General features: G+C 27.8%; 2 protein-coding genes across 5 annotated transcripts in view; both read right to left on the bottom strand.

The window, feature by feature from the left end:
• The window catches only part of Bre1 (E3 ubiquitin-protein ligase Bre1), a 73193-nt gene extending 54759 nt beyond the window's left edge, over positions 1-18434 (bottom strand). The window contains exons 1-4 of one of the 3 annotated variants that reach the window (XM_075364246.1): positions 18283-18434; positions 12534-12730; positions 10730-10916; positions 2995-3183 (exon numbers count right to left, since the gene is read on the bottom strand). In XM_075364246.1, coding sequence (XP_075220361.1) covers positions 2995-3183; positions 10730-10916; positions 12534-12683 — 526 coding nt within the window. In that variant the 5' untranslated portion in view covers positions 12684-12730; positions 18283-18434. Of the gene's footprint in view, positions 1-2994; positions 3184-10729; positions 10917-12533; positions 12731-17836; positions 17854-18282 lie in introns of those variants that run through there. The other 2 variants (XM_075364248.1, XM_075364247.1) reach the window with 2 other exon arrangements.
• Positions 18435-21554: 3120 nt separating this feature from the next.
• The window catches only part of Tif-IA (RNA polymerase I-specific transcription initiation factor RRN3 homolog Tif-IA), a 29225-nt gene continuing 23736 nt past the window's right edge, over positions 21555-27043 (bottom strand). For both annotated transcript variants that reach the window (XM_075364244.1, XM_075364243.1), the window contains one exon: positions 21555-22568. In XM_075364244.1, the coding sequence (XP_075220359.1) occupies positions 22397-22568 (172 nt within the window). In that variant the 3' untranslated portion in view covers positions 21555-22396. The remainder of the gene's footprint in view (positions 22569-27043) is intronic.

Here is a 27043-nt window from a genome sequence, read left to right as displayed (position 1 = left end):
TAGTATAATTATGGACTGCCAATAATAGTGCTAAAAATATTTATTTATTGCTGGTTAAATATTGAAACATTTGTAACTTAAATCCTATTGCATATAAAGTATCAATTTTATTACCAGTTCAGAGTAAATTAGTCATAATTTATTAATGATGTTATTCTCAAAACAATTTATCAATTTAATTAAAAAATATCTGAAGTAACACACATTACTATTATATCAAATAACAAAAATATTTTAAATAAATAATATTCATAAACTGGGTAAATATATATTAATTCCACAGTAGTCATATGCTAAAATGAATTAAGACAGTGCATTGTTAATATAATATTTAAAACATCTCTTATATTTTTGAAAATGAAATAAACTTAAATACAATCCAAAATTGCTTTAGTTAGCAACACAAGTGCATTTAAAAAGCACTAGCAATTTAACTGAAGAACAAAAATCATTACTTCTAACAGTGATCGTTTAATGACTTTCTATGTTTCATTCTATAAAATAAAAATTAAAAAAAAATCCTTTTAAATCCTTCAGTAGCAAAAGATCCAGAGACACTATAATTAATTTATAGTTTTCCACTTGCCATACAATTATATATTGAAAACTCAAGATAAATAGAATATTGGTAGATTAGAAGGTGGACCACTGGACTACACATCAGTTTTAATCCAAGAGATAAAAAGAGACATAAAGAAAACTAAGATTAAAATTTTTCAGACCAGCTAGATATCAGCAATAATTCAAAATACCTTCCTTTTGCATTTGTATAATAATATGCAAAATCATAAAAGCAGTGGTCAGCTTAGCTCTGTTTAAATTTTTATTTTGGTTTACAGCATAAAATAATGGTATAACTGACTCATGAAATTTCTAGGACACCTTATGAAAAAAGGAAGCAATGTTTTTACTTCCAATCAACACTAAAATTCAACTGTGATGTTTTACAAACATCAGTAAATCTCGAGTAAAAGACAGAGTTTTAAAACATTTTTATTATAATATTTCAAAGAATTGTATTTGCTTTAATTTACATCAACTGAAATTTTTTCAAAATTGATCTATAAGTAAATAAGAAAAAAAACACTTTGCCAAAAAGGTGGGGGGGGGGGGGGAAAGGTGGAACCCCCATTAATTATTTTCAAACTCTCATGTTATTTTTTCCCCCAAATACTATTCCTGTTTATTGGAAGTTTTTGTTAAAAATATTTCCTGTGCTGGTAAATTATAAAAATTCACTAATAGGAATAATTTAAATTTATTGTCATACTTTTTTTTAAATGCAACCTGAATGAGTAAATAGGAACAACTATTCTTCATCAAAAGGGAGTTTAGTCTGCTGGCACAGAATCCAAGTGAATGAATGCAAAATGGAGGTAGTATTTCAATTGCGAAGTAGTTGCAACCTAAGTAATAGATGCCATCCTCCCAACAACAGCTCTGAGGAGAGCTCGGGAGCAGATCTGGTGACAATCCTTTAAGACTTAGAAGAGTTGGACAATTTTATAATCAATGAAGGGAGGTCGGAAGGATCTTAAGTAAAAGATGTTGTGTGTCTGGGAATGGATAACTGGGATGGCCCCAGCACTGAAGGAGCTCAGGGACAGGGACAGGGACCCTTCTATGGATTAATGTGCCCTGACTGTCAACTCTGAATTTGCTGCCATACAGGAGGCTCTCCAGACAGGATCGCCTGAGGACCTAAAGGAAACTGTTGAAAAATAGTGGTCCGTTTTTCAAAGTTATGAGACTATCACATAACTTTGGCTAGCTAATCTACATAGATTTCTATTTTGACTTTAATTTTATTAAATGACGTTCATATTTTTTTTACGTACATGCAATTTTTAATTTTAATTTACATTTAAAAAATTTTGAATTTAAGATGTTTAGTTTTAATTTGGTAAATTATAAATTTAAATCTTATGTACAGTACAGGATTTTTAACTTCAATGTTAATGTGTAACTTTGTACGAATGATTTGAAAAATTATATAAAGCAACTGATGATGCAAGGGACTCGCGAAAGCGTTCTTGCTTGAATTAAGGAATATGGTAAGTGTCATCCTATTTTATTTTATTTTATTATTCTGTATTTAGGTTGATTGGATTAATATAATTTATATAGTGCAGGGGAATATGATTCTCAAAAGGATCGATTTTTGGAAAAAAAACACGAGGTCAGTAAAATAAAATAATGAGACCGATTCAGAAAAATGTTTTATTTATAATCCACTTATACATGGACTCTACACCTTCGAAATCGTTCCCTTGGGAAGCCATGCAATGCTTCAAATGGATATCCCACTCTTCATAGCAGTGTTGGAATTCAGAAACTGGAATATCCTTCAAATATTCCAGTTTCAGAGTTGCATTACATGAACAAATTGATCACATGACTCTGTATTCTATGAATCCTACAGCTATGTCATGTACAAGAAAGCAACTAATTAATGAAAAAATCAACTGCTGAGCTATGTAAAATGGTGGAAGCGTCGTATGTTGTTAATAATTGTTATTTTAATTTATTTAATTATTTTAAAACAAAAAAGGACATCACTTTGTAATTTAAATAATGGTTTTCTTAAGTTAATTTATTTACAGTAAATTAATTAGCCATTATTTAATGTTGAAATAATATATTAAAAAAAATTTTCAAGCTTATTTAAATTAATTTATTTAATTGTGGTAGAAATAAAATCAGTCTGAAAGACTATGGCATCAATTTTCTGCAATAACTTTGTTCCACTAACATATAATTAGGATAAAAGATTAAAAAATTGTCATGTCATTCTGAAAGTTCTTAATGTGTTTACACTATAACTTTATTATTCATTAGAAAAAGTTGGAAAACTTTTTAAACTTTAAAATATTGGGATTTCTCAATCTGATCTTGAGATTAAATCATTAAACATTTAAAAGGTACCAATACCATTCTAATATTATTAGAATTCAATTAACTAGTGCATATGAAAATATAAATCCAAATAAGTACCTCCATCTAATCCACCTTTAAGGGCAAGTGTTATTTTTTCATTTCTTTGCATTAATCTGTCGAAAGCCTGTATTACTTTTGCAACAGCTCTCTTTGAAACTTGCACTCTGTTTGCCAACTTTTCATCAAGTTCTTCTTTATCCCATGTTGATAATTGCATAAGAAAAGATGTTGTGGCTTCACTTTCATCTGAAATTCATTAAAAAAATACATTTTTTCAACTTCTGTAAGTTGTTAATCAGCATTTACAATATACTATTTTATAAATATATCCATTAAAACATTTTCAAAGCATCATGAGAGTTATTACAGTTATCTAGTGTAACAGAAATTAAACTATCTTATAGATTATTAAAAATAAATAAAACTTATCAGTTAATTTTATCATTATTATTATTCACAAATAAATAAAATTTAAAACGCTTATTACAGAAAACCTATTCATTTCAAAAATTGAAGTTTTTATTTGTTAAAAACCATAGAATCATTCATCAAAATTTTTCCCAATTATAACAATAATATACATATTAAATTTTCACTAAACCCCAGGTATTATTCGAAAAATGAAGACAAAAATTGCTTCAACTGTATAAAATAACTTATGAGTGTAATGTTTATGATCAGACTTTGTAACTTTTCTCCAAAATAACAACTTTAACAAAAATCAGATTGAACCTCCACGAGATCTGCGGTAGACATATTCAGAACAAGTAGGAGAATTGTCCGGTTAACTGAATCTAAACAAACTTCACAGCTTCAGTTATCATCAAATCACACCTCATTAGATCACATCTAGAGTTGTAACTTGGAACCTAGTTCCACCACAGGTGACCCCTTGACAGTAAACCATGAAAGGTCTTTTAAATACTCCATCGGCTGAACCAAGCAACATCAGAGTTCAGAGAAGGCAGCATTCGAGATAACGTGCATTCAGAAACATTGGAATGCCCCAACATTACACACACGAAAAAGAAAAATATAAAATCCAAAATCAAACCAAAGAAAATCACCTACATTTCCACACACAATGTAAATTCACTTATGCAGACTGATAAATTAAAAATAATAACTGGTCTAATGGACCAACAAACAACAAAATTCTCATTATGGATCAGCAGGAAATAAAAACATCAACCAGGACGCCAAGGAATCTGAAGGATATAGATTCTACAAATGTATGCCTGGGAAGAGAGTGATGAAAAATGTCCCACAGTTTGAAACAGGCTTTTAGTCAGCCTCAAAAGAAATGAACTGCATACAAGAATTCAAGTCACAATCCCGAAGAAGCTCTACACTCGCACTAAAAGCATCTTAATAAAAACTACACTATAATAAATGCCCATGCAGCAGCACATACTAATAAAAAAAATAAATCTCCAAGAAACCGTTAAAGAAAAACATAGAATAGTTCTGGGATCTATTCGACCTGACTATAAATACATCCCTAAAAACCATGTTAAAAAATTAACCTGAGACTTCAATGCTCAACTAGGCAGTGAAAAAAGATACCGTGACATCAGAAAATGGCTCGCCCAAAAGAAAACAAACAAAAATGGATAGTGATTTGTCAATCTTTGTAGAAACTACTACCTATCTTGAATTCTACATATTTCAAGAGGAAACCTCAAAAACCTAAAACCTGGAAACACCCGACTACCACTAAAGGAAAATGGAAATTAGACTATGTCTTCATGGACAAAAACCACCACAAGGAGGTCTACAACATAAAAATCCTACAAGAAGTAGAAACTGGCTCAACCACTATGTATTCAAAATTAAAATTAAATTTACTCCATGAGAGCAACAAAACCAACCCCCCTAAAACTAAAAGCAAAATGGACCCTACCCAACTAATCAAGAATGAAAACTACCAAAAAGCAATTGAAAAAATAACAATCAAGGATAAATTCAAAGTGCTAGTCAACAACCTTAAACAGATCGCAGAAGAATTAGCCCCAATAAAATCCCGTAAAAAATATCAATGGTAGAACAACAAATGTGACGAAACAGTGGAGAAAAGACATTGAAGCACGGCTACTTCATCAACCCCAAAAAAATAAAGATCCTTCCAAAATCTAGTAAAACAAAGAAAAGAAACCACCTGAATGCTAAGGAGAATAAGAAAACAACACCATAAAGTCAACAGATGAAAAATTCAATAAAATACAGTCAAGAGACTGCTATAAAACCTAAAAATTAGCTCCATGAAACCTCAACACCATTCCAATAAAGAATGAAAACTATAAACTGGCCCACAACAATAAAGACAACAAGGAAATCCTAGCTGAATATTTCAGCAAATTCCTGAATTGTGAAGAACCAACATCCCAATCACAACACCCCCAGAAAACATCAACCCTTCCACAATAAAAGAAGCAAGCACTGGGTGAGATGAAGAATAACAAAGCAGCAGCAGAAGATCAGATTTTATAAGAGATTTGGAAACATGCAGGAAGATCAGCAAAATTTGTCCATCATCTGGATTAAAGAACTACCAGAATACTAAATGAGAGCCTTCATCCATCTGCTACACAAAAAAGGGGACACAAAACAGACCCTAACAATTACTGGGGAATCTCACTCCTAGACACAACATACAAAATTCTTTCAAGAATCATCCTCAACAGGATCTGTCCAACACTTGAGAAAGAAGTAGGAGAGTACCAGGGAGGTTTCAGACCCTGGAGGAGCTGTCCAGACCAGATCATGCATCTCAAGCTTATAATGGATTAAAACAGGAAAAGAAATACAGACATGATGATAACATTTGTAATTTCAAGAAAGCTTATCATTGCCATCATAGAGAATCCCTACTAAAAATTCTAAGACATCTCAGACTACATACCAAATTAATAAACATGATAAAACTGATCCTCACAAACACTAAGTCAAAGGTAAAATTCAGAGACAAGCTCTCGGAACAATTTGTAATCAAAACAGGATTGTACCAAGGTGATGGGCTATCACCGGTATTAATCAACTGTGCTCTAGAAATGGTAAAGAGGGAATGGCTCAAAAAATCCCCCAAAACTAAAAATAGGCGGAAAAATCAAAACAAACTGTCTTGGTTTTGCTGACGACTTGGCACTGCTAGCAAACAACATTGACAAAGCTAAATCACAGATATTAGAACTTCAAAAAATTGCAAATAAAACTGGCCTCAGAATATAATTTGAAAAGACAGAAATTATTACCCAAAAACCAACAAAATTAAAAGAAATAAACATAAATGGTAATAAAATCAAAATAGTAACCCAATTTAAATAACATTTTTAAGTAACACACAACCTAGATGAAAGAACCTCGATCCAAATAAGAAGAAACAAACTGGCTAAAGCTCAAAAATTAATCTGGTAAAATGTCTATCAATAAATGCACAAATAAGACACTACAACACAGTTATAAAACCAAAAGCCTCTTATGCAGCAGAAATACTCTTCCAGCTGAACAAACAAAGACAGACAGCCTCAAGAAAATTGGAATAACCTGCATCAATAAAAATTATTAGAAAGATGGGTAATGGTGGATCATGCCCAACAAAATACTGAACAAAGAGTTAGAACCCATCACCGATACCATGCGTAAGAGGAGACTAGGATTCTTTGGAAATATCATGAGGAAGCAAGATTCCAGACTTGTCTGAAACAGCTAGTACAGTACAATCTCGACTTAAAGAACATCAAGACAGGATGCACGTGGATCAGAGAAATAAGACAGAATCTGAAGGAAATTGGTCTTACACCAGTAGACACCATAGATAAAATAAAATTAAACAAGAGAATCAACAACAAAAACACTTGCTTCACACTCACAAGAAAAAAGCTCACAAAATGAACATTTTCAACACTAGAAAGGGTACAAAGATCGAAACAGATGAAAAGTACTGGGAGGAGCGCAAGGCCTAAACAGTCCCATCGAAGGGACTCTGATAATGAACTGACTAAAGTGATTCTATGCGGTCATAGAAAATAATAATAATAAAATAACTTGTATTTTAAGAATGAGTTTGTATAAATAAAAAAATAGCACTTCTTTGTATTTACAATTCCCAACCTATGTATTTTTCTGTTATAACATTTACTCTAATTACACAATTATCTAGTGAGTAATACGATGAATGAATTACTAATTTTGTGGCAATATAATACATAAAAAACTGACAAATTGCTACATGAAATGAGGGAAGATATTATCAAAATAATCTTTAAATTAAACCGTTTTTACTTAAACATAATAATTAAACAAATTGTGAACAAAGTGAAATGTTATTTATATCTAACTATCAAAAATATAGTAAAGTAGAGACAAGTTAATAACATGCACCAAACAATTATTACTTAATATTAAACATACTATATATCATAATTATTTTTTAATTAGAAAAGTTATCAGAATTACATTTCAATACTGAGAAAAGAAATAAAATGATAAAAAGTAGAGAATGTGCACAATAATAGCTGCGGGGAATTCCTTTCTGCATTATTCGAATTAAAACTCCATGCAAATGTGAAGGTATAATGATGTAAACTATAACACCTGACAATTATCTCTACAAAACAATAAGAACTATAGGATAAAAATCTGTCTATTAGGACTACATAAATGACGGAGGTTTCACTTTGACTTTGAGAATCAACTAGGAATTCCCTTTTGCCTCAAACTCAGATCTACATAGGAGAGCTCCAGGTAGTATTTATAACCACCAACAGTTGGGCAACATAATTAGGTAGATAAAAGGCATTAAAAAAAAAAATGGATAAAAAGAAACAGCGTTTTAGACAACTGTTACATCCCAACCCCGGAGAGGAAGACAAAATAAATAAAAAATGTGTACTCTTTTGAAGTGTTTTCAAGAAATACAATTTAAGCAATAGTGACATAGTGATCATTAGCCAGTAAAGCAACAGCAGCTGTAATTCAGTGTTCTTAACTTCAGTGAACTATGATCACAGTATCATTGCATGTGGTTTTCACCTTCACACCCAATTTTCAAAATGTACATCCAGACAGATTCCAGATGTTGTGGAAACCATCAAGCTGCAAGTCTACACAAAATATAAAGAAATAATTATTTTTAAATAATTGAGTGAAAATTACATTTAAGCATTTAAAAATAAAATAATCTAAAAATATGCTCCCATTTTACTATTTAAAAAAAAAGATCCTTCAACTATTTCTTTATAGTATAAAGAAAAATACATATAATATTAAAAATTTTTGTTTTGAGCGACCCTGAATTTTATATTGATAATTGATTCTATAGGCATGTTTAGTGAAAAGAAAAGAACATCTCGTTAAACCAGTTTTGATAAATTTTGGCACAATCACAAGTAATACAACAGTACTACTTCTGATGATATAATAAATAGTATACAATATAATTACACAGACACAATACTATTATGTAAAAATATGCAGGTGATACAATTTGTTAATACAGAAATAAATAAAAAATACAAATTAAAATAAATACAAAAATAAATAATAATTTGTTAATAAAAAATACAGAAACAAATACAACATTCACACCTTCAACAGAATACAATGAAAATAATAACAGTTACTGACATATCTCTCATAAGTATTATAATAATTTGTAAAAACAACAATGTTTAATATAAATCAGTAGAGGATATAACACACAGACCTCTAAATCCTGTTAACATTTTAAACTTTTTTACAAAATAATAATAAAATAGAAAATTGATAAATATGATAATAGAATACGTAAAATTAAGTATACCAATTGTGATTATATATACAGAAGTAGAATAAATAGAATATATGAAATATAAGTTAACACTATAATGCCTACACATCTTAATTGTTAACTCATAAAAATATGTCTCTGCTGCCATTATCTAACACATTTGTTTCTTGGTACTTTACACCAGTTATGAGGCAGAAAATCATTGTTATCTCATTTATGTCGCATCTTATATAACATTTTATTATGTAAAATGAGTAATTCCTAAGATTGTTTTAGTTTCTGTTTTTTTACAGAAAAAGTTATTAAAAACCTGAAAATTATCTAAATTATGACTATATATTAATTGATATGTAAATAAATAAATTTTTGAATTTTCAATTTTAATTTACTTTACATAGTTAGTTTCATTATTTCTGCAGTATCAAACTTTTTTCTATTTTTTAACACAGTTGTTCTAATACTTCTGAAAATGCAGTTATTTTTTGACAGACTGCATGGTGTTTAGTTACTCTGTTCACTATCCATTTTAAATACATGACTTTCAGTACAGCTATCTCCAAAACTACAGAGAAAGACTGACTGAACTGTATAACTTAGAGAATGTTAGTTATTTTGAGACACGTCTGTCTTCTTATAACTGTAAAATTCTACAAAATTTTGTAAAAGTAGACTTCAGGAATTCAAATTTTATTTGAACCTATGGAAGTAGTTAGCCAAAATAAACAGAAAAACATTAATGTGGCATTGGTGAATTGTAACCTCATTTCATATATAGCAGTAACTGTTAAAAACAAACCTGAATTATCAAATGATCCTGAATGATTAATAAATCTCAAACATAACTAATATGCATAACAGTACAGTAATTTTTAAACATAGTAGTACAGAATTGAAAAAGTGTTACAAAAATATCATACACATTCATAAGGTTGACCAAAACCAGCCAATAAAGACGGTATGAACCAAATGACAGTAATTGACAGTCATAAAGTTTGAATTTGAAGCCAAGTACAAGGAAATACACGGAAGCCATCTCAAACAGAAAGAAAGCAATATCTTTTACACTAACTTCATCTTAAAAGTGTTACTAGTATTTCTTTCAGCCCAAATTACTTTATTAAATAATTCATTAGATTTATTATATATGGCTAAAAAAGCTCTACAACAGTCTGAAAACGCAACCTAGTACCCATTGTAAGTGTTGTCTTATTGATTTGTTAGTTCTACAAAAATGGTTTTTAAATTTATTAAACTGATGGTGATAAAAATTCAATAAGAATTATTGGCAATTAGAAAATTAAAAACTGTTCACAAATCATCAGCAAATCAACTTAATTACTTAACCCTTTGGCTGGGGATATGATTTGCCCAAATACTACCCAGTAATTTTGAAGCAAGAAGCACTATTTCAAACCTAGTTATACTTAATTATTTTAAATAATGACTTCTCAGATACAGTTTGCCTAGGGGTAGACAAAACCAAACAATCTAGCTTAAATCCTGAATAGACAGTATAATCTCAAAATAGAAACAGATAGAGCAGGGCATTATTATCTGGACAGATGGTTATTCTCCAAACTTTATGAAAGAAAATTTACAACAGGTAAAATAAAAATGTCCAAACAAGGTGGATGGGAATTATAAAATAGAGAACAGTGGCTTTGGATAGGGATAAATGAAGGCATAAGGTGAGGTGAGCACAACTCATGGCAAATGTTAACACCAAGGACGTTTTCTTTCAATAAGGTTTTGAGACCTTTATTTTATTCTGATTTTTCTCAGGTTTCTAGGTGATAGTAAAAATATTTTGGTTTAATTAGCCAATTACAAATTATAATACTGCTTATAAAAAAAAAAACATCAGAGTTATCTTAATTATCTTTCTGTCAGAAGATAATCTGTAACAATGTAGCAGTTTATATAAAGCAGTTTTTCATAACTGCACAAAAGTTATAAAAATCATACAGGGGAAAATAAATTGTAATACACTAAAAAATTTTTAAAAATGGTATGCAAGTTACTTACTTCGATTTTCCGATTCATCAGCAGTTTCTGCATCAAACCTCTGTAAAAGTACTCTAATATCCTCATTTAACTGATTCCAATATCTATTAACTACATTTAATACAGCATCATCTTGAGTTTGCCTTTTTTCTAACTGTTCAATTCTATTTCTTAATTCTGTTTCTAATCTATTTCTCTGTTCCAATCTCTGTATAAAAAAAAAGCAATACATTATATGACCAATAACTACTGAATAATCTTTGCATTTAATTAACTAATAGTCACATACATTCAATAAATTTAAGAACTATGTTCAAAATCACTAAAATCAATTTTAAGTTTTTTAAAAGAACGTTGACAACTGTTTTTTTTTCCATAAATTATAATTTTAATGATTAAATTACAAAATAACTATGACTTACCTGCAATAGTACAGAGGATCATAATTAATAGATTAACATGCACAAAACTAAGTTATATACATCGCTGAAATTCTATTTTATTAAAATTGATTATTATAAAATTAATTAAATACTTCATTACTTATATTCCTTCTTTACTGATAGAATAATCCTAATAAATTTTTCAACTGATCCAACCAATAACTTACAACTAGTTCAAACCAAAATCTCAACAAAACTGAATCTTACATGTTCAGTCAAAACTAAATCAGTAATTGCTGTAATTAACATCATGTAACAAATCATAAATTTTTACATAATTTTTGAGCTCTTAAATATTTAATCCCTGTCAGGCACTAATCAAAATAAAGACTTATAAATTTTATGTAGTGCATAAAGATTAGATTTCTTGTCAAAAAGGAGGGAAATAGCTGCATAATTTATTCATAAATTAGTAAAGCAAAATATATTATTTTTTGTATGCAACTGTCTAGATTAAAAAAAAATACATTTGTGACATAAAGCTGACCCACACATCTCACCTAATTTACCTAAGTTCAAATCAAAGAGAAAAATACTGTCTAGATATTGGATATCATGATAAAATTGTTAAATAACCCAATTCTCGAAAAAAAAAAAAAAGATGTGGACATCCTTGTACGCCTATTAAATTACATATACACATTTTTTTTTATAGGAAAAGTATATAAAATTTTATTTCATTAATAACTTGATATTTTTTCATATGTTTTTATGGTTATTATTGAATTATAGAAGAAATATTAAAAATATGAAAAATACCTGTAAAATCAGTCTGAAAAAACCTTTTTTTTTTTGAAAGAAAAAGGATTCTTTCTCTCAAGACCGATTAATTTCTACTATGTCACCCTTGTAACTCAGAATGTATATTCTACTCCATGAAAGTGCAAGGGAAGGAAAAAAAATAATTTGATAAGGAAAAGGTGTAGACCAAAAAAACAAAATGTCCAGAAAATAAACAAATTCTTCAGATTCGAAACAGAAATAGTATAATGTATTAAGCTAGAGAATATTTTTAATGCAATTATGTTTTTTTTAACTATATAAGTTTTTACTTAAAACTTTTTTTTAATACTTAGTATTACGTAATAATACTGATCATAAGTCACTTTTCATCCTCAATAGCTGATAACAGGTTAATACATATCACACTGTAAGTAACTCATAAGACATAAACAGCTAGATTCCAAACAAAATGAACACTCTCCATTTTAATACATCACATCACATTAAAATTATCAATTTTTAATAATAGTACACTAAAAGGTGTTATTTTTATATTACTGTTATTTTTCTCCTGATATAAATTTCATATAAATGGCCCAAACCAATCTGGATTAGTAAGATCTGAAATAACAGCTTCGTATTGTATTATAAAATCTTACCTGTGCCAATTTTTTATTTTGGAACTGTAAAACTTTAATATCCATTTCCTCTAATGTTGAAATAGGACCAATTCTGACAGGTTCAAACTGAACACGTTTTAACGGTGGGCTACTGCTAGAGCTTTCACAATCAGCTGGTCTTTTAGCCATGATTTCTGTTGTCACCACACCAGAAAATTACTGTTACCTTCTTGACACTAAGAGAAATACAATCAATATCAAATTAATTATAATACAATACACACACACACACACGTTTAATTCTCATCAATGATCAAATTAGCTGGTTAACAAGCTTAGGTGCCACAAGTAGGGCAAAATAAGTATGACTAATTCCTCATCTCATCAGAAGCACATTCAACCAGATATTAATATCTATAATGTTTAGAAGCACAGATTAAAGTAATTTAACTGTACTGAATGAATAAAATTTACCCATTTTCTAAAAATGGCAATTTGAAAAACATTGTAGAACTCATATTGCAAAAAATGGTATGCTCATTGTAATTATAAGCTTCCACAGAAAGCAGAATTTTATATTTGTGAGTATTAAGTCAAAATAAATGTAATTTACATACTACGCAGTTAAAAAGCTGTAGTTTTTATTTATAACACTCAAAATCATATCTGGGCTAGCATAAACAGTTAATTATATTTTGTCAATAGATTTAAAATATAATTAATTCATGACAAGTCATTAAAGATAATGGGTAATTCTGAGCGATTATTCCCCAACCTCAATTTTTTCCATGTTGCAATATGTTATATTAAAGGTCAACATGAATTCAAAACAAGAGAAAAAATTTGCCAGAATGTTTGTACATAACATGAATGAGCAGTTGAAGATAACGCAAAGGGCAATTGTCCATATTCGGTTATGAGATAACCAAATAAATATATATATATATATATAATAAATAAATCTAAAAGTATAAATATAACATAACCAAACTTAACCTACACTCGTTTAGTCAAGGTTAGCAAGCGTAGATTAAGTTTGGTTAGATTATATTTATAATTATATTGGTAATGTTCCAGCAAATTTTTTCTCTTGTTTCGTCTTTATGTTGACCTCTAATATAACAAACTGTAATATGGAGAAAATTGAGGTTGGGGGAATAATTGCTCAGAATTACCAAAATAATATATAAATAATGGTCCTAAAAAATTCTAAATGGTGTTCCCATAAAATGAATAAGTACCCAAAACAATACACCTTTACTATGGTCAGACACAAATAAAATTAAATGAAAAATTTTTTTTTAATTAAATGTATAATAAATAACTTTTAATGAATTGGCATACATGTGTAAAATATAATTTATTTCTCATGTTAAAAAACACACCTTACAATCTTGACAGCACCTACAGATTATAAAACAATACATGAACATAACCTTACATAAATTTCTGTAGCAAGTATCACTTGTTACCCTAAGGCATAATACACAAACATATAGTAAAAAATCAATCTAGTATTATAACTAATGTGGTTTTCATAAGTCTAGGTTCTATAAATATATTTTACCTTTTGAAGCAAAATTTTAGTGCAATTTTAATCTACAAAGGTGCATACCTAAAGTCTGTATTAAAAATAAAATTTACTATGATTTACAAAAGAAAACATACAAGTTTTAGCTTTGAAATTTTGTATAAGTAAATTTACTCTTGTTCATGTTATTTTATAGAAACTTCAATTCAACAAAAGAAATATGTCATTTACGTTTTAATTTTTAATAAAACCCTACTTTTTACTTCTTTTTTTTGTTGAATATGTGATTTCCAGTGATCTATAACTTTGATATTATAATAAATCATTTCACAAAAGAAATTCATTTATCCATAAAATAAGAATCATATTTATAGACAATGAAAAAGAGAATTTGATAACATGATGAAAAAATTCAATTTTTAATTTTGTATAAATGTAGCAACTGTCCATAGCAAAAATATTAAGAGATTGTTTTTAAACAAGCGTTAGCCTATTTTAGTCATCAGAAAATCAATATTCATCATATTTTCATCAAGAAATTTTAAGGAATGTATATCTTTTAATTTTTCTTACCCAAATAATACACCTTAGCAACATTTATCAGCTACAGATCTTTGAAAAAAGGGCATAAAATTGTGTTTATAGTATTTCTATAAAAATATAAACACAATCATTTCCTGTTGTTTAGATAAGAAAATAAAATAATAGAAAAGAGAGGCTATATATATATATATTAAATAATGGTCCTAAAAAATTCTAAATGATGTTCCCATAAAATGAATAAGTACCCAAAACAATACACCTTTAATATGGTCAGACACAAATAAACATTATAAATTAAATGAAAAATTTTTTTTAAATTAAATGTATAATAAATAACTTTTAATGAACTGGCATACATGTGTAAAATATATTTATTTCTAATAATATATATATAATGTTTTCAAAAGATTATAACAGAATCTTTGTAATCAAACTTAGGTGTTTTCTTTCATTAACTAAACTTTTACTAAACTACTTTAGCTAAAGTTTTATACTGTAAAATTACAAAAATATAATGTTTAATTACAACTATACAATTCAATTTTTCTCTGTCAATTATTAAAAAAAAAAAAAACAGGTAAAATTAAAATTTAATTTTTTGTAGTATACACATTATATTATGCAAGAAAGCTGTTAAGTAAACAATAGTCTAATTTCATTTTTCTTCAATTTAATGCCTATTTTATAAATTTCATTTTAGATGCTTCAGGTAATTTCTTTTTCTAACAAAGCTTAAACTTTTGAAATGAACATGTGGCTTATTCTCTTTATTAATATCCTACTATAACATCCATAATATAAAACTTTTATGCTTACTCATCCAACATTTTCTACAACCTAAAACTACCTTTTTTTTTTCATTAACGGTTTCAGATAGCAAGGACAATACCTAACTTTATACAGCACTTTTTCTAGCAGAAATAACCACAGCACTTTAAAACTACATCTCATTTCTATTTGAATTCTCTTCCCTACTGTTTGCTTTGTATTAATAAAAAAAAACGTACAAGGAAACATACTGCATTTCCTGGTATAAAAGAAAAAAATGAGTTTAATTAAACAGCAAATAGCGTAAGGTTATAATTCAAATATTATCACCTTTTAATAGATATGCAAGAATACTAAAATGTAATACAAAAAAGACTGTAACATACATAAAATGAAGAATGGTAGACAGCATGCTTGTCAATAAATTTATTTTTCCTTTTGATAAATATATAGACTGCTTAATATAACAACTCTTAGCATTCACGTTTGTAAATAAACAACCTTTTATAGCAATATTTATCAACTGGGTAGACACAACTTGACATTCATTATAAAAATATACATAAAAACAATCACTATCAATATTTTACTAATAATTACTTCCAATTTCTTCATTTCAAAATAGTTATTAGGTTTTAAATATTTTTCGTTACTTAGTTCAAACATATGATTAATAAAACTAAATAATCTTACTACACACTTAAAAAAATAAATTCAAATATACTTAAATCTAACAATCAAATGAATAAAAAATATTTTAAAAATTTAATTAAACGTAAAGAAAATAAGGCTCTTTATATCATTTAAATAATTAAAAAATTTATACTAGATTTTTTTATTAAAAATCATCCAATAAAGAAATAAAATCTAAAAGGCAGTGATTTTACACGATCTTTTCTAAATTTTGCACAACAAATTCAATTGTTGTATAAAATCAATTCATGAATTGTTTTAATATTTTTTTTGTTAATAATGGTAATATTTATAAATAATTTCAGTGATATCTATAAAAGTAAGCAAAACTATCAAATTAAATTTATGTTAGATAATATAGATCTTCAGAATAATGTGTTAAAGCTTATTACAATCTCATTAAGTGACATAAGAAATGAGTACAACATTGAATTTCAAGTGCATTACAATGTGGCTATTTGGATATATAATGTTAAATAAATTCCCACATTTTTGACAATAAAATTAAAAATATTTTAAACATAAAATAAATACATCAATTCACACTTGTCAGAAGTAGAGTAAGCAGGTAGAAATATGTAATTTAACAAAAACACTACACATATTATCAGTGATTAAATTAACTGTGAGTAAAGTTACCTTGATTAATGAAAAGATTAAATTCTAAATGGATGACAAAAGAATACAATAATAAAAATTATCATTTTCTGGGAAAGAGGTCACTGTAAGCACACAAATATTTGTGCAGATGTATTTTATCAGTGGCTGAAAGACTAAGGAGAATTTAGGTTTACTGAAATAATATACTCAGCAGGAAAACAAAATTTAAATAACATCCACAGAAGAGTACAATTAGTACTAAAATCGCTTGACTAACTAAAAACATTTTTTTTATATACCTCTCTAAAATTAAGTATTATGCATTATGTATTATAAAATTAAAAGACAAACTATATGCTTAAAACAAACTACACACTTCAAACCTGATGTAAACTTCATTGTTAACTATATTTTAAATATCTATAAAACAAAAACAATATTAAAAAAGTAAATAAAAAATAATGAAATATGCTACCAACGAAAAACCAGAACTCTTAAAGTAAGATTTCACTTCACAATTTATAAATACATAGTACATACAAAATTATGCTATGTAGGATCACAAAAAAAAGTTATATAAAAGAAATAAACATAATTAAATATGGATCTAGGTTGAAATTAGAATTGTTCACTTCAAAGTAAAAATAAAGAATACATTACATATTAGGGTTTGTTGTATCACCATAACCGTAAATCAGTAAGCCAGCAAACAGACCCTAAATTTTTCAATACATACTAAGATATGTTTTAATCTGCAATAAAAACCACAATGTATTCATGCTCACATTAAAAATATTCACAACATAATGTATCTCACTTAAAATGTTAAATAAATGTTTTTCATTGATCAATAGGTACAAACACCTAATTCATTAACTTTTCCCAAAGATGGAACACATTACATCTAACTTACTTTCCTAATACATCTACTTAAATTGTTAAACTTAAAACAGTATTTGCTGCTGCTATTAGGGTACCTACATATAATGTTTAAAAGAAACAAATTCTAGTAAAACTAATAACGTAATAAAACGTAGTAATAATAACGTTAAGCAATAAAACAATTTACTTCTTACACAAAATAATTATCAACTAGTTTTAACCATTGTTAGCATTAATTTAAGGCCAAGTATCACACAAAACATAATTCTGATATTAAAAAAACACATTATGCCACAACACAATTACATCAATTAAGATTACTTACACAGATAGCTCTCGATCAAAAAAATACTATTTTAACTGCGCTAAACTGACTCGGCCATATTTACCCTAAAACGGGAACTCGTACATAAATTACACGGTATCAATTCTATAGGAAAACAGAAATTTATTTCAATTCTTTTAACAGTGTCAGATAATCAAGCAAACGTATTAAGTTTTTTTTTTTTTTAATGAGTTAATAACATTGCCGGCGATGTATTACAAGATAAAATTGGACTACCCAAAATGATAAATTAAAAACAGTAGTCTACTAAGTCAAACTCAAATCTGATAACAAACCTTATAAAATTTTACAAACAAGAATAAAGCTATTATACATTTTAAATATAAAGTGAACTGTTTGGAAATGTATCGGCTACACAGTTGGTAAATTTGTATGATCATTAGGGTTACAAAAAAAAAATCTGCCTTACCTAATAAGATACTTACATTACAGAATATTAAAACTAAGGCTTGATATAAATTTACTTCTTTAGTAAAAAAATTATGAACTGTAAAATTACAAGATCACATCAAGAATCAAGCAGAAATATTTCCCTGAATTTTGCCCAATAATGCACAAAACAGAAAACCAAATTAAACCAGGCTGCCCCCACATAAGTAGAGTAATAAATTCCCTCCTTAATATGTTCTTCGTACTCTTCAATTGTTTTTTTTAGAAAAATAATTCAACAATTTCACCGTAAATAATAGATTTGCATTAAAAAAAATAATATATTTTTTTAATTGTTTCATTACAACGTAAATGGAGGCAACAAGATAAAGTAACAATATAAAATAAATACAAAAATAAAATTGGTAAAATTTGGCCAATGAGTAAGATCAAATGATCCCTGATTTTAATTTAAATTTGTGGAAGCGTTTAATTGTAAGTTTTATATTTACCTTGTCAAAACGTGAACAAGCAATATTGTAGGCATAGCCATACGATAATATTATGCTAACCTTTAAAGAGAGCGGGATAAGATTACAACATGCGAAAAAAAATGCTGTGTAATAAAAAGATAACATAAATTACTACATGCAAGTAAATTCTGGCATATTTTTAAGCACGTATTATAATAAACTTATTGAAATAAAAGGAAATAATTAAGATTACTCGCACACTTTTCTAAAGTTGTGTTATAAATGGTACATACAATACGTAACGATTTATATGATAATGTTGGAACATCTACAAAGCAGTTATCCGAGTTTTCTTCAAATTTTTTTTACTTTCATATTTTGCACTTTTCACTTAGTATGCATAACATTTACCAGCATTACTTACATTTACCTCTGTTCAGCTTTTAACTTCAGAAGCAATGTTTCTAACCACATCACTATTTTTATTTAACAACATAAATTAAGCATTTTTTTTTAAATTGACTGAACATATAATTGTCACAAATAAATATTTAATTTTTCCACACTTTGCTATCTTATTGCAAGTAATTATTCAATTAATCACAGATTCAAGCTTGTAAATTCATTCAAATTATGCAGAAACTGCTCAACCTTATATGAACTTTTAACTCCTTTGGCTTGTTTACATAACTGACGTTTTTCCAAACAAATATCAGTCCTGAACAATATTATCCATATAAATAAATATCTATTACTTAGTTTTCTTATAATTTGGATAAATAAAGTTGTAACTGTTAGTAGCATTTTTCATAAAAGTCTAAATGATACAAAAAATAAATATTTTTTGGAATACCTTAAACTTAAATGATTACAGCAGCTAGTTTGAGGACAATCTATTGCTAAGCAAACAAAATTTAAATGCATTAAACAGTTTTACCCTTGCATTTGTTGAAACAGTTATAATGAATTTGACTAGAGTTATTCCATAAAACTATTTTTTTTTTTACTAATTAACATGTAAAAAATTAAAGTTTGACTTATAGGAATTTAACTCGACTGAATAAATAATTCAGTATTATACTGAATACAAATATTGATTAACTGATTTTTACATAAAAAAGTAATTACTTACCAAATCTGATTCTTTTAAGTAATTTTTTGTAGCAAAATATAATTTATAAAAATAACAGCTATACACTTTACCATGTCACCTACGTGTATGTATGTATTTTTGTCAACACTAATTCAATAATTTTATTACATGCAAAAACTCTAAATTCTGTTTACTAGATTTTACGGGAAAAACTTACTGAAGGCAGAGTAAATATTCTAAAAAGTTAATTGCTGAAATATAACTCTTAGTACTGCATAAATTTACCAAGCAAACAAAATTTAAATTAATACTGCCATGCTGACTTATGTCACATACACAGAAAGCTATACTGCATGTGCAATGTTTACAAAAACAATATTAGACACATTTGTTTGAAATTTTCACACTAATTTAAAAAAAATATATAAAAGTCTGGTAATAGTGTAAGTAAAATTTAAATGAATGGTTGGTTCTTTCAGCTGTTTATCATATTTTGTATTTGTTACTTACCTCATAATGTAAAAATTACCCTGTAATTTTTTCTCCAAAAAATGTGAAGTACAACTAAAGAGAGAATAATTCAATGAATAACTTTATGTAATTGAAATAAAAATTTTTATAGTTGTTTCAAATTTATCTTAAAGTATATAAAGAATTCTGCTTAATGACATTTATTTTTTAATGTTATAACACTTTTACTTACATGATACCTACATCTAATAAATAAAGACTGAAAGATGTACATAAAGAGAGAGTATAAACAAGTTTTATATTATTAAAATTATTTGTTATAGATCAATTGTAATAAATGATTTTTTTTAAAAAATAAATACAGCCAGTAAACTTGGATGAGGTTGGTTTTAATTAGTTATGGCTGGAACAGTATGCGGGCAAAGTAATGAAACAACTAGAATTATAATAATAATAATTTAGTTGCATTATTTATGTTTTAGTAGACTATATTACAATGAAGATTGGGTTGAAAAATAAAATTAACCAGTTGCATGCATATTAATCCAAATCTATTAGCATTGTATTATAAGGGGGAGGGGGTTACAGACAGACAAGAGTTCTGAACAGGGTTGCCATATGTAGAAATAGTAATTTGAATAATTTTCTGATTGTCAAAAAATGTTAAATTTACATATACCTGAGAAGGTACACTTTGATTTTGTAAGTGTTTCTATCTGTGTGTAAATAACATAGTGACAGTGATTCTTTTTAAGTATCTACTTTTTGAAGAAAGCATACTTTTGTATATATCCTTTGATAAGTATGTATGTATGAGGTACTTGTAGTTATAGGCTTCAAAAAAAAAAAAAAAAAAAAAAAAAAAAAAAAAAAAAAAAAAAAAAAAAAAAAAACCAGTTCAGTTAATTACACACCTCAGGAATGGTCAACCTGAGGCTGTACAAGACCACACTTAAAACACTTATGCAACCCTAAAAGAATCACAAAATTATTGGATATCATGATAAAATTGTTAAATAACCCAATTCTCGAAAAAAAAAAGATTAAAAGAAAAAAAACCCTAAAAGAATCACAAACATCTTAATTGTTTCTTTTCAGCACATCCTGAGCCTAACCCCCTCATGAATTCAGCAATTAATGAATAAAAGACTGGGTAAAAAGGGTAAACAGTAATTAGGTGAGTAAAAGGATTTGTTGATGCAGTTTCTCTTGAGTCAACATTTGTGTGCACACTAATGGGCGTTTAAGGATCAAGTTATGAAAGGATAAAAACAAAGATAACAATTAAACAAACATTTGCAAATATTTTATTGAAAAAATATACTTAATTAATAAAATAAATACATTTTTTTATACACAAACTATATTTATTAATACCAAAACATAATATAATCACAAAACTAAAAAAAAAATGCACCTTGTTTTTTAAAAATCAATGCAGGAAAATTTAAAAAGTTTTAGGTTATTAATACAACTTATTAAATTACATTAATTATTTTTTCAATACTTAAATTTATATAAGTTAAGTATAACTTTTATACTTAAGTTTATATAATATATAAATTTATATTAAATATAAATTAAATTTATAATTATATATTTTTCAATTTTTGATAGTTTATAAAGATAAATAAAATTATTGATCAGCATTGTGTACATTTGTACTACCAACCACATTAAAATATAAATGAATAAAAATAACTTAAAACTTTAATATTTTACAAACATTTACACACAACTTATTTACAATAACAAAAAATCACAGATACATTTCATTATTAATGCTTGAAGAATATAAATGAATTAATGTACACACAGAATTTTTATATGGATAAAAATTTTTACATAGGTGCGCACACCTATTGGTTTTTAACATAAAATAATGAAAAACAAAAGTAAAATTTCTAGATTGGTGACATTAAATGGCTCTTAACATAATAAATTAACAATATCTTATTTAACACACTTCAATTTAAAAAATAACAATTAAGATGGAACTCAACATATAGAAAAATATAATTGTAACAAATAAAAATAAAGCACAATCCAAATATTGACATAAGAAAACCAATTTCGCCTTCTCCTTCTGGTGAGATATTTATGTTTACTGGTTAAACAATGAATGAAAATATCTTATAAATTAAATCCTGGTGAGCTTCCATATGAAAATGAAGGTGAAACTGATGTTGATGGATCCATAAGAAAATCATCTTCATCATCTCCTTCTGATTTACGACAAACTTCAACATCATCAGCAGAAGGACCATCATACATACGATATAAAGGCTTTATGAATTTGTTAGACCTGAAACCAAAGATAGTAATACAACAACCAGACTGAAAATAAACAAATTCTACATAAAATTAAAATCACACTGGTGTATATCCAATTAACAATCTATAGACACTTATCACTTGCATTTATTTGAATTGTGAAATGCAATAATTACCACTCTGTAAAAAACTTATATTCATATTATTTGGGATTAAAATGCAATTTTTTTTTTCACATTTAGTCTATTTTTATTTTAGGTAGGTAAATAGTCTTGTCTAGTTAGGCAAAATCAACTAGATAATCTGAGTTTTCATAGGTCTGTAAAAATGTCACAGGATGTCCACAAAATTTTTTAACAGTCTGGGAGCTGTTACACCACTTTTTTTTGATGCTTTGTTGCACTGAAAGGTTCAAAATAATTTGATTTGATTAAAAGCATCATTTTTGTATATATTTTAAATTAATGTTGCTTCCTGTCTCAAATTAACCACTTAACAGAATATGTTGGAATTGGACTATGATGGTGAATTGCATAATAAATATATTATATAATAAATATATATTAAATATATTCCGTAGAATATATCTTAGTAGTATTTTGCAATGATAAATAGCATTAGTTGATATAGTTCCAATTAAATCTTAACAAAAAGTGACTCAGTTGTATGGTTTACATTAAAATTGCAGAATTACATCATTTTAATTGAGCTTTCTAAAATTAGAATCAAGACTGGCTAGATTTGGCATCAAATATATGTTTTGTTTGAATTCACTTAGATTGTATTCACAAACTTAATGTAACAAACTGAAATAATACAGAATCTAATTAATTAAAAGCACACGATAGATTTACTTTATCATTTATCTGTTATAAATGAAGATATTTACATGGAAGGACTAGGAGCATATCCTCTTTGAGAATTCAAACAACCTATAAATATGTGTCTATTTAATGCACACACATACTTTGGACAGGTAGTGTGAAGGAAAAGTATAGAAAGGCTTTAGTCATCTCTTGAAGACCCATAGAGGGTTACCAAACAGCTCTTTCCTGATGAATATATATATCCTCTACCACGCATAGGAAAGTGATCAAATTCAGTGTGTCAAATATATATTAAAAAAAAATATTCTGTAAAAAATGAAACTAGAGATCAAGGGATTCTTTAACAAGAATAACAGATCAGTTCAATCAATATTTGTTTAACTATAGCATTAATTTTTTTAGAAGCACAGTGCAGACAAACCTTTGCACCTCATTTAAATCTCAGCAATCTTCTAGTTTTCATGCATTTCATGTAGGGTACTTTGTTTCCCAGACAAGAAATAAGAAATAGATGGAATATTTGGTCAATCTATATAATAAAATTATTTTTACCTACAGTACGTAGCATTATTTTTATTTTTTAAAACAAAATTAATACCACACCAGGATATAACCATTTTGAGGCCATCTATCTTTTAAAATCATATTTTTTATGGTATAGTTTTGTATTAAAAGACAAAAAAATTATATATATATATATATATATATCGCACACAATGCTATATGAAAAAATTATTCACAAAAAATTTTTTTTTTATTACTCTAAATCATATTCATCAGGCTGCATTTTAGTTCACTTATAAAGCAACACAGATTTCTCTTAATTAATATGAAAACAGTCAGTCCTCGATAATCTGACACTTTTCATGTGATTTCATTTTTTTTTTTATTTTTTGTTTTACTTCCGACTTATGTATGCTGTCACAACTGATAAAACTATAAGATGCCACACCCAAGTGGTGAATAGCATGTTTTAGGTGAGTAGACTGTGGTTATGTGTGTGTACAGTACAATACACTTCTTATATCTTACAACACAACTCCGTATCACGATGTGCCATGTTTAGTTGTATTTGTTTTAACATGTCTAATTTTCCGTATCTAGTGTCCAATTTTCTGTATCTTAACCAGGATCTGAAATTTGTTTTTAATTTTGAAGATGTCAAAACTACAAAAATGTCAACACATCACACTACGTTTTATTTCAAAAAGCGGAAATTCTTAAAAGAATTGACAATGGCAAAAAAAGATTTGTGACAGATTCACTGTACTGAATTAGATGTGCAATGATTTAAAAGTTGCAAAAAATAAAAATCTGGTAAAAATAGAAAAATTTGAAAAAAATAATGTCAGTGGAAAAAGTTATTGGAAGACATTAAAATCTGGCACGTTCCCATTAATGGAAGATGCACTTTGTACTTGGTTTAGCCAGGAACATTCCAAATACTCCTCTTTCTGACAAAATCATGATTTAAGGCTAAGCTTTTCTATAAAGAAATTTCCATAAGTGATGGGTGGTTCGACAAACACTATGGAATCTGTTTACTAACCACCACAAAGAAACTTTGTGATTTTACTGTCATTGAGCCATTAAAAGAAAAATTTATAGAGTCTAAGAGTTTGATCTTTGTTCTGACCAAGTTTATAATGCTAATGAGAGTGGGTTATATGTTAATTAGAGTGTTACACAACTTGGAATTGCTTTTTATAAGCAAGTGCCTCTAACAAGCAATTCCAAAAATCCTAAGTATTTTTTGAGTGGTTTAATGAGCAGTTTGTGTCATCAGTAAAAAAAATCCTTCTATTACCAGAAAAAGCATATTTACTTTTGTATAAGGCACCCAAATGGGGAAGACTTAGGAAGTAAAGATGGGTTTACCTGTCTTATATCTTCCACTGAATTACGGCTATAATTCAGCCGATGGATCAAAATGTAAGTAATCCAGACGATTAAAATAATTACAAAAGAATCTATTTTAAAATGTTTGAAAAGAAATTAATTCTAAAAAATGTTGTATTTGATCTTGCAAAGATTCCTGTAAAAACAACAGTGCTCTTGAAAAAATTTGTGGCAAACTCATCCTCTATTACATTTATACGAAAAACACAAAAACCAATGGAAAATAAACAAATTTCAATCCTGATGCTGAAATAAATGACATCAGTGAGTTGCTAGCCAACTGTGCAGTCAGAATAACTTGGAAGGACTGACATAAGTAGACATAAATGAACGGCTGACCGGAATTGAAAATGAAAATTGTGAACTAGATAATTGAAGATGTGTTTGATCAGGATAAAGACGATGATGATGAGAGTGGAAATGTTGATACCTGGAAGGCAGAAGTAGACTTCACCAAAACTAAGTAGGGAATAAAAAAGATTTCTGCCTTAAATTTAAGAAAAACTTCAAATTTACTCAATACGACAATGGTTGCCTGTGAAAAAGTTTCACATGTTTAGCATACAACAAACCCCATCTTATAATTCCAGTGGTCATCCCCTTGCCATAAGGGTTGGTCATATCAAAGATTGTTTCAGACAGAAGATTTAGGTAATGTTTAGAGGACTAACAAACACTTTAAACCAATTCGATACTGTGCCTATTGGGAGGTATGATTTTTTGTCTCAAAACCCAATTTTTTCCATCCCATGGGCCAATATGGTTGGCAAAAAAATTTTACTTAGATAAGTTTTAGACCCTTATCCAAAGAATAGTAGCAACAAATGTGATATTTTACTTAATATGCGAATATTTTGTTTTTTCAAAAAAGGTGCCCCCTGGTCTGATTTTGCCCATTAATGAACTCGACCGAGATTTTATATATTCTGAGATTTTATATATCTAAAATATATTATATTTTATGTATCAATTTGAAAGTGACTGGTGCAAAATTACAGCAGTTATCATGTTCACAAGAAAGTGAAATATATATATATTATTATGCTTTTACGGCCAACATGGGCTTAAGTCAATCTTAGTTGGATCTTTTCTGAGAAAAGCATGTTATTTTACTCTTCCGAGCTGCCCAGTATTTCTTCATCCGTTCAGATCTTGCTTTTTTCTTCATCCGTAAACACCCTCTTCGTTTGTCTGTCTTTTGTTTAAATCTAATCCTTTTGTCTTTTAGCTTTGTAATTTTTCCAGTTTTATTCTGTAGGTCAAGTCAGGGAAATTCCCAATTCTTTCATATCTTCTCTAATTTCTTTGATCCATCCTACTTCTAGCTTTTGGAACCAGAGCTTTTCAATAATATTCTTGACAGTTTTGTTTCCGGTGTCCTTATGAGATGACCAAAGAAAGATTCTTTTTTTTCCGCATAGTATCAGTAACAGGCTCTATTTCTCGATACACCACCTCATTTGGCACAATCCACCATTGGCCTTCTTTTTGGTGTTTTTTATTGATACATGTTCTGACAATTCTCCTCTCTATTTTCAGAATTTTATCAATTCGGTTTTTCTGAGCGATTTGAAAGGGATCTCGCTTCCGTAGGTGACTTCTGGCTGAGTTTTATAATGTTTAAGTTTTGTTTTAGCAGAAAGGCATTTTTTGTTATATGTTGACCAAGTTAATTTTTGGGATTTAATCATTTTATTTGTCCTGTTTTGCCATGTCACTTTTTCATTTAAATTATAAGTTATTACTTCCCCTAGATATTTAAATTGTTTTACTATTTTAA

The sequence above is a fragment of the Lycorma delicatula genome, chromosome 4 (genome assembly GCF_047948215.1).
Source record: "Lycorma delicatula isolate Av1 chromosome 4, ASM4794821v1, whole genome shotgun sequence".
In the NCBI taxonomy this organism is placed as follows: domain Eukaryota; kingdom Metazoa; phylum Arthropoda; class Insecta; order Hemiptera; family Fulgoridae; genus Lycorma; species Lycorma delicatula.
The sequence above is the reverse complement of the archived record's forward strand: the minus strand, read 5'-3'. Positions and strand labels throughout refer to the sequence as shown.